The sequence below is a fragment of the Rhincodon typus genome, chromosome 7 (assembly GCF_021869965.1).
Source record: "Rhincodon typus isolate 14 chromosome 7, sRhiTyp1.1, whole genome shotgun sequence".
NCBI classification, from domain to species: domain Eukaryota; kingdom Metazoa; phylum Chordata; class Chondrichthyes; order Orectolobiformes; family Rhincodontidae; genus Rhincodon; species Rhincodon typus.
The window spans coordinates 74,857,742-74,871,415 of NC_063338.1; the positions used below are offsets into that span (position 1 = coordinate 74,857,742).

The following is a 13,674-nucleotide window of genomic DNA, read 5'->3' on the forward strand; positions in this document are numbered from 1 at the left end:
GCAGGGGTGTCATTTGGACACCACCTTTATTCGAAAGCCCTAGGCCATTTTGAAGGTGTGCATTTTACCAAAATGGTTTTCTGTGTTATGCATGTTTTGCAAAATATTTTGGCAAGGTGCGTTATACTTACTTAGATATTGTGGCAGTATAATAGCAGAGATACATGAGCATCTAACTCACCGAGGGAATGGTATCAACCTGGGTTATCTGTCATTCACACTCTTTTAGCTTCGGTGGTAACTTTTGGGAGCACTGAACTCAGCTATTAGTTAGAGCAACAGGTCATATTTAAGTATTTCAGGCCTCAATTTCTATTTTGTTCTAGCTTGCCATAGCTCTCAAATCCTTGTTACTTCAAAAATCAATCTACCTCCTCTCCAAATACTTTCAGTGATCTAGCCTCCACAAGTATCTGGGGTACAGATTTCCAGACATTCACTACCCTCTGAAAGAAGAATTCCTTGTATATCATTATTTAAACGAATGTCCTGTTATTCTATAACTATGTCCAAGATTTTGAGATTCTCCCCACTCACGGAAGCATTTTCTTAAAATCTACCCTGTGAAGCCCACTCGAAACTTAATGTGTTTCAGTAACATCCCCCGTCATTCATCTCAACTCTGATAGGCTGAACCTGTTAAGCTGTTCATCCCAGGAATTAGCCTAGAGAATCTCTTTTGAACTGCCTCCAATGTCAGTATATCTTTTCTTAAATACAGGGACCAAAACTGTACACATTACTCCAGGAGCAGCCTAACCAATATTCTGTATAGTCGGAACAGAGCTTCCCTGTTTTGAAACTCCAAACCCCCAGCAATAAAGGCTAAAATTTGATTTGCCTTCTTAATTACCTGCTGTACCTACGTGCCAACTTTGTATGCTTCATACACAACACCACCAAGGTCTCTCTATACTGCAATTTTTGGAGTCTCTCTCCATTTAAATACGAACCTTGCTTTCAAAGTTTCTGACAAAACTGCATGGGCTGTCACTTTCCTACATTAAGATCTATCTGTCGAGCTTTTGCTTGCTCACACAACTTATTTATATCCCCTTGCAGACTCATTATTCCTCATCACATCATGCCCTCCCACATATTTTTGTTTCATGAGAAAATTTTTATATATTGCTTTTGGACCTCCTCCAACTGATTGATATAGATGGTAAATAATTGAGGTCCCAAGACTGATACCGTTGGCACTCCACTAATTACATAATTTCAACCTGACAAAGATCCATTACTCCCGATTTCTGGGTCCTGTTTGTTAAGCAATCCTCAAACCGTGCTCATACGTTACCACAATATTGTGAGCTCCTGTCTTGTGAAATAACATTTTTATGTGTCACTTTATTGAATGCAGTTTAGAAATTCAAATACACTACATCTACTAGTTCTCCCCTTATCAACTCTGCTTGTTATATACTCAAAGAACTCCAGCAAATTTGTCAAAAATAATTTCCCTTTCAGAAATCATTATTGCATTAAGCTTTTCTAAATATCCTGTTAATTCTTCCTTAATAATGAATTCCAGTGTTTTCCCAATGTTCCCAATGACAGATGTTAGGCTAGCTGATATATAGTTTTCTGTTCTTTGTTTCTTTTCTTCTTGAACAGAGTGTCACATTAGCAGTTTTCAATCTGTTGGAACCCTCCTCAAATTCAGTGAGTTCTGGAATATTTCAACCAATGCCTTCACTATCTCTGTAGCCACTTCCTTTAAAACTCTTGGATGAGGGCCATCAGGTTCTGGCAACCTGTCTGCCTTCAGCCCCATGAATTTGTCAAATGCTTCATCCCTTGTGATAGAAGCTGGTAGAAGACCTTTCCTCCCATTAGCATCTTGCTTATCTGATAACTTTGGGAGTTTTAGAGTGTCTTCAACTGTAAAGGACAATGTGAAAATTGGTTTAAATTATCTGCCATTTTCCTGAGCACTAGTTACGAAAGTGTTGGATGGAGGATTTTGGAGCTAAACTGATCAATGTAATGTAAGCTGAAAATTTAACCCTCACTGATGAATAAGTTAACAGAAAGGAATGCAATTTTAAGCATATTCTGCCCATGAGCAAATTATATGAACTATTCAAATGCAGTCTACTGATTCTCTCCCAAAAATTGCATTTATTATACATGTATGTTAGATCTTCCCAGGCTCAAAACCTAAGGGTACTTCAGAGTCTCCATCATGAGAGTACTTTCCCCTTGGTCACCAAACGTTTCAGAGAATACAACAGGAAAGCTGAAAACAGTGTATATTTTATTGATGATTATAGCTAGTTAATACCAGAGAATGTGTTTATCTGGAAAGGGATGAGGAGGTGAGGGAAATAGGATGCAACTGTGACATATCCAGGAATACAGAGTACTGGGCTAATGGTAAGATTCTTGGTAGTGTGGATGAGCAGAGAGATCTCAGTGTCCATGTGCATAGATCCCTGAAAGTTGCCACCCAGCTTGATAGGGTTGTTAAGAAGGCGTACGGTGTTTTAGGTTTTATTGGTAGAAGGATTGAGTTTCGGAGCCATGAGGTCATGTTGCAGTTGTACGGCCGCACTTGGAGTATTGCATACAGTTCTGGTCGCTGCATTATAGGAAGGATGTGGAAGCATTGGAAAGGGTGCAGAGGAGATTTACCAGGATGTTGCCTGGTATGGAGGGAAGGTCTTATGAGGAAAGGCTGAGGGACTTGAGGCTGTTTTCGTTAGAGAGAAGAAGGTTAAGAGGTGACTTAATAGGGACATACAAGATGATCAGAGGATTAGATAGGGTGGACAGTGAGAGCCTTTTTCCTCGGGTGGTGATGGCTAGCACGCGGGGACATAGCTTTAAATTGAGGGGTGATAGATATAGGACAGATGTCAGAGGTAGGTTTTTTACTCAGAGAGTAGTAAGGGCGTGGAATGCCCTGCCTGCAACAGTAGTAGACTCGGCAACTTTAAGGGCATTTAAATGGTCATTGGATAAGCATATGGATGATAATGGAATAGTGTAGGTTAGATGGGCTTCAGATTGGTTTCACAGGTCGGCGCAACATCGACGGCCGAAGGGCCTGTACTGCGCTGTAATGTTCTATGTTCTATCCATTTACTTGTTTTGTCTTGCATGTTGATGGAGAAGTAGAAAGAAGAATTAAACAAACTTTTAAAGTTGCCCTTTTGTGTTCACCATGCTTTGGTATAATTGGATCAACATTTAGGAGGAAGTATAGAAGGATAGATCTGGTTAGATGAAACAGGTGGGAGGAGGCACATATGGAGTGTAACTACCGTCATAGACTAGTTGGGTTGTACAGCCTGTTTCTGTTCTGAACATTCTATGTAGTACTAAGATAAGGAGGACTTCAGACCTGACATTCTGGACATTTTCATCAAAGCAGCAAATGAGTCTATAACATCTGTACAAGACTATGTGAGTTTTGTGTGAAATAAGGAGGAAAATGGTTTGCCAAATCTTGTTTTGTTTGCAGAGGGAGAAGTATTGTGTGTCATTTCTGCAATAATGATGATATCAATTGCTGGTGATGCAATGCTGCATTGAATATGATTTGCATATTTGCAAACAAATGAAAATTGGTTTATTAAACAACAGTGTCATGTGAGCAACTTATTCTTAAAAACTTAAATTTCGGTATCTTGCACCAAAATGTTCTCTTTTTAGAGGTAGCTATGAAACTATCTTATCTACATTAAAATAAAGCTGTTTTGAGGTGGCATTGGCTGCTTTATCAAGCCAGCCTTGTGCAAAAGCAGCAATTTTTTTTTGAACAACCTTACTGAAACCATTTAGTTTGTGTAGGTGTCTGACCGGCTGAGCTTGAATTTCTGAAGTTGAGAAACATGTTTCAGGAACATTGCAGCCTTAAAGTGCACAGTAAGTCTGTTCCCATTGAAACATTTTATCTTATCATACTGTACGGTTTAGAAAGTGAAAAACAAACACAGGACAAAAGCACAGCAACCTTCAAAAATATATTTACTTTGTTTTATTTCATATACATCATACGTCAGTGAGCAGAGCGGAAGGAGTGGTTCAGACAAACATTTTCTTGCCTGTAAGAGTGCATCTTTGTTGCATATTAAAATGAGAAAATAAAAAAAATGCCTTTGTTAATGCAGTTTTGCTGTAGTGCATACTGGGCCAAAAACACACTTATGTTGTTATTTACTTACATTTTAGTGTGACATAAGCACAAATTTTATTTTTCAATTCTACCAGAGAAGAACCAGAGCTTACTTGTATGCCAATTTTTTTAAACCTTCCGATTTTATTCTTTATTTTCTAAAACAAAGTTGATAAAGATGGGTTGACCTTTGTCTGATTGCAACCTGCAACCTTGTTATTGCATTTATTTTAATTTTCTTGAAATATATTCTTGTGTTTTGGTGTTATAACCTGCATCATTAGAATATCAGCTTTAATACTTGTCACCATAAACATGACAGATAAAAAGTAAAAAAGAAGTTTGAATTGTTCGTCTCACTTCTCTCCTTTAGTTAAACATTCTGACCAGAAACGTGTTTCTCTATTAGTATTTAAATGATGCATATTGGTAATTGCATTAAAACACTCTGTGCCAGCAGAAATTGCATAAGTTCATCTACTAAACTGTATCTTTGAGTATGAAGGAAAACCAGTCAGATTACTGCAAGTCCAGTTCATTTTGACTTGACTAAAGTGATCAGAAGGTGGTCACTATAGAAATCCCTTCATGGATTTCTGGTGAAATGTTTACATTTTCATTGGTGTCCATCACAGTTATTCACTTGGTAGGCATTTCACATTGTCCAGAGACTAATAAGGGCCATTGTTCATTCTAAACTAGCGACTGGACATCTCTCTCTCTCTCTCTGTGAGTGTTTACAAAATAACTCTGAGGAATTCTTCAGGCACCCACTTCTTTGTAGGTTGAAGTAATAGCCTGTGCTGGTGCCAACTAGCAGCTTGATGACTAAAGCCTCTGTGGTGGCCCTTGGGTAAGTCTGGAGGAGCCACAAATAAAAATGGCCCATTTTAGATCAGATACAGTCAATAATTTAACAAAGTCACAATAGCGGCTGAGGAAGGCCAGCTTGGATTTGCTTTTACCAGAGAGAAATAAAAAGGAGGATTAAAATCTCAATCTATTTTGAAATGGGAAAATTAGCCCAATACTTATCTGTAATTATTTTAACTGAAATGCAGATATTTCTGTCAATTAAGGGAACTGGTTTTGTTTTTCAAGATTTCTAGGCAGATCACTTCCTATTTATGTGAACTGCTGTATTTGAAATTCTGGTGGTTTACAAAAGTTATTAAACAAATAGCCTTCAGGTTATGTACACCAGGAGTGAATCGGCTACCAACTGCTTTCTGCTTTGAGTTAAAAAAAAGGATAATTTCAGTATCATTTGTACTTGCCTGGATAGGGGTGCAGAGCTTATCAGTGCAATAAAATGCAAATGTTCAATGAAGCACTATTGTTGCATCTTTCCCACAGTCTTAGTGAGTGAGTAAGTGACTGAGTCACGGTAGCTGGTGCTAGGGTTTGAGCTTGTTGCTCCGAGGAGAGATTCTTGTCAGGACTGAAATTGGTATTTATGATGAGAACAATATTTACTGTTGTCCAGGTCTTGCAGGTTGGGAAAGTATTGTTACCCTTTGAGGGTGATATATGTTCTGCTGCTGCCCCTACTCTGAGACATGACTTCATTGCTTGTTTAGCTTGTGCGATATTTGTGAGTGTGGTAGCTAGTGATTAATCATTTATCTTCTTTTCTCTAAAATATTTGAATCACACTGCACCGGGAACGTTCACGTGTTATTCAGCCAGAATGCTGTGGACATGCAAAAGACCTTAAAAGGCATGTTTTTTATGGAATAAAAAAGCCTTTTAATGCTTGTCCAGCCTTAGATAATTTTATTCACTCCTTCAAGACCTCTTTCTTTCTCTTGCACCCAGAGACCAGTTTTTAGGGGGTGGGTTGATAGCTTCCCAGGACTCAGACCTTTTGTTGTAGCCTGAGACAAATATATCCAGTGAAGCCTTGAACCCTTGTGCAATAAAGAATCTTCGGCACGTTGCTAAGAAATGGTTAAACTACCGTTGCAAAGGAAGGGCACAGCCAATTGTGCCAAGGTATATCTGGACCACACAGCTAGAGTGAAGACGAATATTCCCTTTTAAAAAAAAATCATTTATTTTCAAAGGACATTACCCAGCCTGAACTTGCCTAAACCCTTGTGGTCACACCTCTTTGAAAAGGTTTTGTTTCACCCGTCAATTGGTATTCAAACCAGGTCAGCATTTCTGTTTGCCCAACTTCGCTGCCGTTTTCATTTTAATTTGCACCTGTTGTGCAGTTGTTGGGAAGGCAAGTGCAGGCCCGCGGATTGTACAAAGATCATATTATGAGTAGATATGCACAGTGTAATCTTTTTGTCTCAGCTAACATATATACATACACATATATCTATAAGAAACTATTTTTGTTACTGTTCTTAACAAAACAGTAAGCAGCAAATCTTCCAGAAGCAGAAAAAGAAGCAGATATGAAGGCTTGGAGAGCAAGGATTGTAAATTTCAATGTTTCACAAATTCCTCAGAAGGGACTTGAAAACCTGATACAAGCACAATACTATTCCTGCCACTCCTGTATAATCTGATAGCTGGCAAGAGCTAGTTGAGACAGTTCAATGGATAAAACTTAAGGATTTATTTATTAAGAGCACAGGAATCAAAATGAATCAAAATGAATCTGAAACTGTTTGAGGTTTAGCTGGAGATGTTTTTCTTCTTTCCTGTCCCCATGATGCTAGAGTCCATATTACTGAGCTGCTCGTGTGCGTATGTGGGCGGAATTGAATGCCTTCTTCATGGCGGGTTGGGTGACGGAGGGACCCATTTAATCGGATGTGAAAGAGTTGTGGGTTCATCTCTGCCACCTTCCTGCTTCCAACAAGGCTAAACCCGTGATAGGAAAGCTTGTGGGTGGTCTTCTCGCACTGCTGAGGCCTGTATACAGACTCTCAATGCCCATGTAAATGCCTCATCCTGCTCCTGCTGGTATTGATTCAATAATAGGTCAGGAATTCACCATGCAGAAGGCCTGAATGACATACCTGCTGAGGTTGCTTGCAGGTTTCCGGGAGAGAGTCCTTCATTCAGAGGCACTGGATATTTGCCCAAAGAACCTGGCAATGAGAAATTGGGGATGAGGCTGGTGAGACCTACCCTTGTGCTGTTGCTGCCAACTCACTTCTCCCCCTTTCCTGCAAACCCCACCCCATAAACTCCTCTGCTATCATTTGCCTGTGGCTTGAGCTCCTTGGCGACCTCAGGCCTTGGGTGGGTGCACTACCAGCAGCTGCCACTGCTTCCCTGGTGGTGCTGCTGAGCAATGAAGAGCATCCCTCAGCAGGCAGACCACCTTGTGGTCTTTGATCTTGGGGCAGACCCAGATTAGCACTTAGTGTAGCAGCACTTCTCAAAAAGTGATGATGGCACTGCATCCCTATCATCTAGATTGAATTCTACTGTGTGTATTTTTGTGTGTCTGTCTGTTTGTTTTTCTTGATAGCCGGATTAAACAGATTTTGGCAGTGTTGTGTCTGTGTATGTGTAACTGATGGTATGTTTCTCTAGCTAAACTAATGTCCCTGTGTTTATTACTCTAATCTTTCTTGTCTAGTGGTAAAGTGGACAATTTATGTACTACCATGCACACTGAATGACTAGGAAGGCAAGCTAATGCAAAAACAGCCACCTTCAATTCAGTTCAAAGAACTTATTTATAAACTGTCTATTTTAAGGAATACTGATACATCAGGTCTGAGTGGCAAAATAGACTGGCTTAATTTGGTTTTTGAACTATTCTGACATTTGAAGTGTATTTTGAAGCTTATTTGGCATATTTTGTGAGTGTTCTGAAAAATTTAGAAAGTGGAACGCCAGGTGTGATGTCTGGAGTAAAGAAATTAATTTGAACAGTGAGATTGGACCAAATTTGGGAAAGCCCAAGAACAGTAGAGCTTTTTGGCCATTTGACCTTCAGCTTCCCACTTCATAAAAACAATATTTTCATGTCCATATTTGTAACTCTCTAATCTTCTAATTCCTTTCTTTTTTAGTTTTGAACTATGAGAATGTAGTGGATACGGGTTCAGAAACAGATGATGAAGACAAGCTTCACATTGCGGAAGATGACAGTATTATTAATGCCCTGGACAGAGATTCCAGTCCAGTGACTATGCCCAACCACGATTCTTCCCCACATGGAAACCAAGTACTGTTGCCAAGGGAGGACGAGGAAAGTGAAAAGAGGGACTGTGGCACAGAACACACCTGGCATAGCAGGGAGACACTACCAGTCTCAATAGATAGTACTGGTAAGTCTGGCTTCTGAAGTGTTTATTTGATCTTCACTTCTGGAAATATTAAAGTACGTGAGGTTGTCTATGCACAAGATTCTTATTTCTAATTTATTTAACTGAACATGCTGGTTGGACAGTGGAATGTGCTACAGATGTTTTATGTTCTGAATGTGCCATGATTCAACCATTGTTAAATATGTAATTTGGTGATACCCTTCAAGAACCAATGTAGCTCTATAATTCAGAGGTCAAATTCGTAAAAGAGCTCTGCTGTCAGTGTTATGAATCTTGTACCTACCTGATTTGTTGAGTTTAATTAAAGAATAACATTGGGGAGTAGTGCAAATGCAGTTATTGTTGTTTAATTAAAGCAAAGCAACATTACTTTACCATCTTGTTTAACACTGAGTTCCGGCTTCTGTGAAATGATGTTAAAAACTCTTTAGCCACTAATTCCTGTCAATTGAAGATCTACAAATGAGGGTTGCAGAGTGAGGTCAGTGCCACCTCCGTTTAAGGCTTGCTTAAAAGAAAATCTCAAACAAAATGCAGCTCCAGCTGTGATTTTCAGATCAACATACTTTAATACCAAATGTTAAAAGAATACAATTCAATTTATTAGTTACAGTTTTGCAATCATGGAATGTCTGGTCTACTGTAAATTAGAGTAATCCAATGTAAAATGTACAGTAATGCATTCTCTTAGAATTTACATAAAATTTAGTATACTTTTTGGTCTATTTATTTGCTGAATGCTGATTTTGAAGTTGCAGTGCTTCATCAAAGCATTATAATAAGTTTTTTAGTGAGTTTGCCATGTACAGTATAGAAAACAAGCATAAGAATGCAAGAAAACAAATCCACACTCTTAAGAGTCTTTGATGGAGCCTTACCTTTTTACACATCAAACAGCTGCAAATAATTATTGGTCAGTGCATTGAGTATGGGAGTTGGGAGGTCATGTTGCAGCTGTACAGGACATTGGTTAGGCCACTTTTGGAGTACTGCGTGGAATTCTGGTCTCTCTGCTGTTGGAAAGATGTTGTGAAACTTGAAGGGTTCAGAAAAGATTTACAAGGATGTTGCCAAGTTTGGAGAGTTTGAGCTTTAGGGAGAGGCTGAATAGCCTGAGGCTATTTTCCCTGTAGTATCGGAGGAATAGGGATGACCTTATAGAAGTTTATAAAATCATGAGAAGCATGTATAGGATGAATAGGCAAAGTCTTTTCCCCAGGGTGGGGGAGTCCAAAACAAGACAGCATAAGTTTAAGGTGAGAGGGGAAAGATTTAAAAGGGACCTAAGGGACAATGTTTTCATGCAGAGGGTGATGAGTCTATGGAATGAGCTGACAGAAGAAGTGGTGGAGGCTGGTGCGATTACAACATTTAAAAGGCCTCTGGATGGGTATATGAATAGGAAGGATTTAGAGAGATATGGGCCAAATGCTGGCAAATGTGACTAGATTTATTTAGGATATCTGGTCTGAATGGACGAGTTGGGCCGAAGGGTCTGTTTCCGTGCTGTATATCTCTATGACTCTGTGACTCTAATTATTAAGCTGAAAGCTTTTTTCTTTATTTCTGTTGATGTTTTTTGCTTTCTGGAATGGGGAAAGTACAGATAACATCTGCAAGGGAACCATACTGGAGGAATCACTGAGACTTAGTGCAAGAGCAAAATCAGTGAGAATGAACACAACTGACAGACATTGTAGCATCCTATTTTAACAACTATCTGTTACTTGCATTTCCTTACACTCCCTGATTCCACAACTTCTCCAGAGCTCCAGTTGGTATCATCAACGTTCAATGGTAAAATTGTTGTTTTGAAAAAAAGTTGATTTTTTTTATGGGCTATGGTCAGAGATAATACATCTTTAAGGAGTATTCAAGGATTGGCTTGGGAATACATTGTGTGCACATAAGCATGGTAATTTAGCCAGCTTTTCAAAAGTTGCTGGGCAGTGCTTAGCCTGAAATATGAGTTCTCTATGCAATCGAGAAGGTTCGATGGCATGGGCACGTCAAGTGGGCAGTCGATAATCCATCTATCTGCTTGTGTTCCCACCACAGTTTTGCCAGTGGTAGGGTTGCCTTGCCAATGGAATAGTTAAAGTCCTTGAGTGGGCAGTTAGTGCCCTCTGATTCGGAAGCTGCTGGATTTGACCAGAGGCAGGGGAGTCCCAAGGCAAGTGGCCAGCCCTCTAGATTACTCTGTGCTGTTTGCTACGCAAGGGAGTCCCTCATTAATGAGGAGTTCTGCACAGGGGAGGCAATGGCCTTGTGGCATTATCACAGGACTGTTAATCCAGAGTCCTAGGTAAGGTTCTAGGGACCTGGGTTTTAGTCTTGACACGGCAGATGGTGGATTATGAATTCAATAACAAAAAATCTGGAATTAAGAATTGACTGATGGAAATTGTTAATTGTCAGAAAAACCCATCTGGTTCACTAATATCCTTTAAGGAAGGAAACTGCCGCCCTTACCTGGTCTGGTCTATATGTGACTCCATACCTGCTGCAATGTGGTTGACTCTTACTCCCCTCTGGGCAATTAGGGATGGGTAATAAATGCTAGCCTGGCCAGTGATCCCCTCATCCCATGAATGCCTAAAAATTAATGTATCACTGTCCCTTCCTCCTTCCTTCCTCCCAAAACCTAAGCCTCCATACCCTCGGTCTTGGGCCTGGCACAACCTCAAAACACTTACAAAGTTGATCAAGTGCTAAATACCTCCTCAGGCCCTGGGTGCAGTACCACCCATAAGCACCACTTGTAATGGTGCTGCTGGTATTGGAGAACTGTTGGTCTCTGATTGTCTGGCAGCTCTGTGAGATGGAACCACCTATCCTGGAGGGCAGTTATTAAATGGCTTTGGCTTGCTGTTTTTCTGCTTGGCAGGTTTGCCCTGACATTTTTCTACCTTTCTCTGGACTATCTTTCTCCCTACCTCTGCACTCTTTCTCTACTTCTCTGTAATTCCTCTCTCCTCTTCTGTTTCTCTCCTTCCACTACAGGGTGACAGGATGGTGGAGGGTTGAGAGACACCACGGATTAGACCATTGGGTCCATGTGTATCTGTGTGTGTGTCATGCTGGATTGACTGAGATAACTGGCTATGGGGTTTCAGGCTGAGGAGCATACATGCAAACCTTGCACCTTAAACATGATGTACCACAAAAAAGTCCTAACTCCAGAAATAACAAGATTCAGTACTTTAAAAATATTGTATATCAAACATGGTGATTTTCATAGCTATGTGCCGTCAATCATCACGATTAGATTAGCATCCCCCACTATCAACGTCCTAGGGGGTTACTGTTGACCAGAAATTCAACTGGACTTGCTACATAAATACAATGATTACAAGAGTAGATCAGAGGCTTGGAATGCTGCAGCAAGTAAGACACCTCCTGATCCCCAAATCCTGTCCATCATCTACAAGGCACAAGTCAGGAGTGTGATACAATACTCCCTACTTGCCAGGATGAGTGAAGCTGCAACAACACTCAAGAAGCTTAACACCATCCAGAACAAAGCAGCTCACTTGATTGGCACCACATCCAGAATTATCACCTTCGTCCACCAAACTTACCATCACTTCCATCTGGAAGGACAAGTGTAACAGATACATGAAAACCCCACCACCTGCAAGTTCCCCTCCAAGCTGCTCATCATCCTGACTTGGAAATACATTACCATTCCTTCACTGTCTCTGGATCAAAATCTTGGAATTCCCTCCTTTAGGGCATTGTAGGTCAACCTACAGCAGGTGACTGCAGCAGTTCAAGAAGGCAACTCACAACCACCTTCTCAAGGGTAACTAGGAACAGGCAATAAATGCTGGCCAGCTAGCGACATCCATAACCCACAAGGGAATGACAATTAAAAAAACTTTCCTCAATGTGGATTGTGATTTAAATTAACTTATAAGAACTCACAACTATGATTGGCTGGTACATTGTGCATGAGGATCAAGCCAGGGTGAGTACAAATGCTCCACTTTGATCTTACATTGACCTTTCTGTTCTTGGCCTTCAAATGAATCTCATACTAAGCTTGAGGAACAGCGCCTAAGCTTTCAATTAAGCACTTTGCAGTCTTCCAGACTCAACACTTGAGTTGAAAAGTTTCAGACTATAACCTCACCCCCATTTTGTTTCCTTTCTCTTTGCAGGTTTCGGTTTTACTCTCGTTTCTGTCTTGCTTTTGCTTTTGGATGGCAGCTGTTCACTGTTCTGACATTCACACCTCCTCCAGAAGCATCTTTTGTTTCTTCACTTGTCCTGTTATCGCTCCCTTTGGCCTTGCTCCACCAACTCCTTTGTCATTCAGTCTGCCTGCCTTTCGCCCCACCACAGGACTTATTGTTCTTTTCCAACCCTTTCCTTTTCCATTTGCTTAAAATGATTATGTTTCTAACTTTTGCCGTTTTGATGACGTCATTGACCTGCAACGTTAACTCTTTCTTTCTCTGCAGATACTGTCAACTGGTCAAGTATTTCTGGCTTTTCTGTTTCATTTCAGATTACCAGGCATTTCAGTATTCAGGTTTTTGTGGTCAAGTGCAAGTTTCCACAAACCATGATTTTGTCCTATGTGTTGGCATTGTGATTTTGCCATACCTGAACCCCTTATTACTTTGACCATTGTTGAACTGTCAACATTTAATGGTATGGGTAAATTTACCATTTGGTGCTGTTTTATAATGAACAGAAGATCAAAATCACTACAACGATAAGCAGAGAATAATACAAAACAATAAAATGTGAAAAAAGAACTGACTGACAAGAAAGGTCCCAGACCAGGAGAATTCTGTTGGCTAAATTGCCAAAATGATAGGGGCTTTGTATGTAGAGTGCCTGACTGTTTGTAGATCATGGTAGATGGTAGATCATTTCAATGTTCATTGGTCAGCTGGGTGCTCTATATTGCTTTCATATTGATCTTTCCATCTTCCAAGTAAGGTCCAAGGAATCTTAATAGGCTATTTACAGCCACCAGAATTCAACACTGAGTTTAATTTCATATCATAATCTCACCACCATTTTGTTTCTCTTTGCAGGTTTTAGTTTTGCTTTCATTTTTTTCTTTTTGCTTTAGAATGGTAGCTGTTCATCAGGCTGACATTCACACCTCCTCCAGACACAGCTTTTATTTCATTACTGGTCCCATTATCAATCACCTTGACCTTGCTCCACTAGCTCCTTTGTTATTTAATGTATCTCATCTTCGTCCATATTTTTGAATTTTGGGTTGCAACTTGGTCCATTTGTCCCAGTGGTGATTTCAAAATATGACTTTTTTTTTTGAGCCAATTT

General features: G+C 40.0%; 1 protein-coding gene across 1 annotated transcript; it reads left to right on the plus strand.

Annotated features, from left to right (window-relative positions):
• Window positions 1-3,770: 3,770 nt before the first annotated feature.
• Window positions 3,771-13,464, plus strand: LOC125483528 (zinc finger E-box-binding homeobox 2-like). Its single transcript, XM_048599244.1, has 3 exons — window positions 3,771-3,873; window positions 8,110-8,367; window positions 13,457-13,464. Exons 1-3 carry the CDS (start codon window positions 3,840-3,842, stop codon window positions 13,462-13,464), a joined length of 300 nt encoding a protein of 99 aa, XP_048455201.1. The 5' UTR covers window positions 3,771-3,839.
• The last annotated feature ends 210 nt before the right edge of the window (window positions 13,465-13,674 follow it).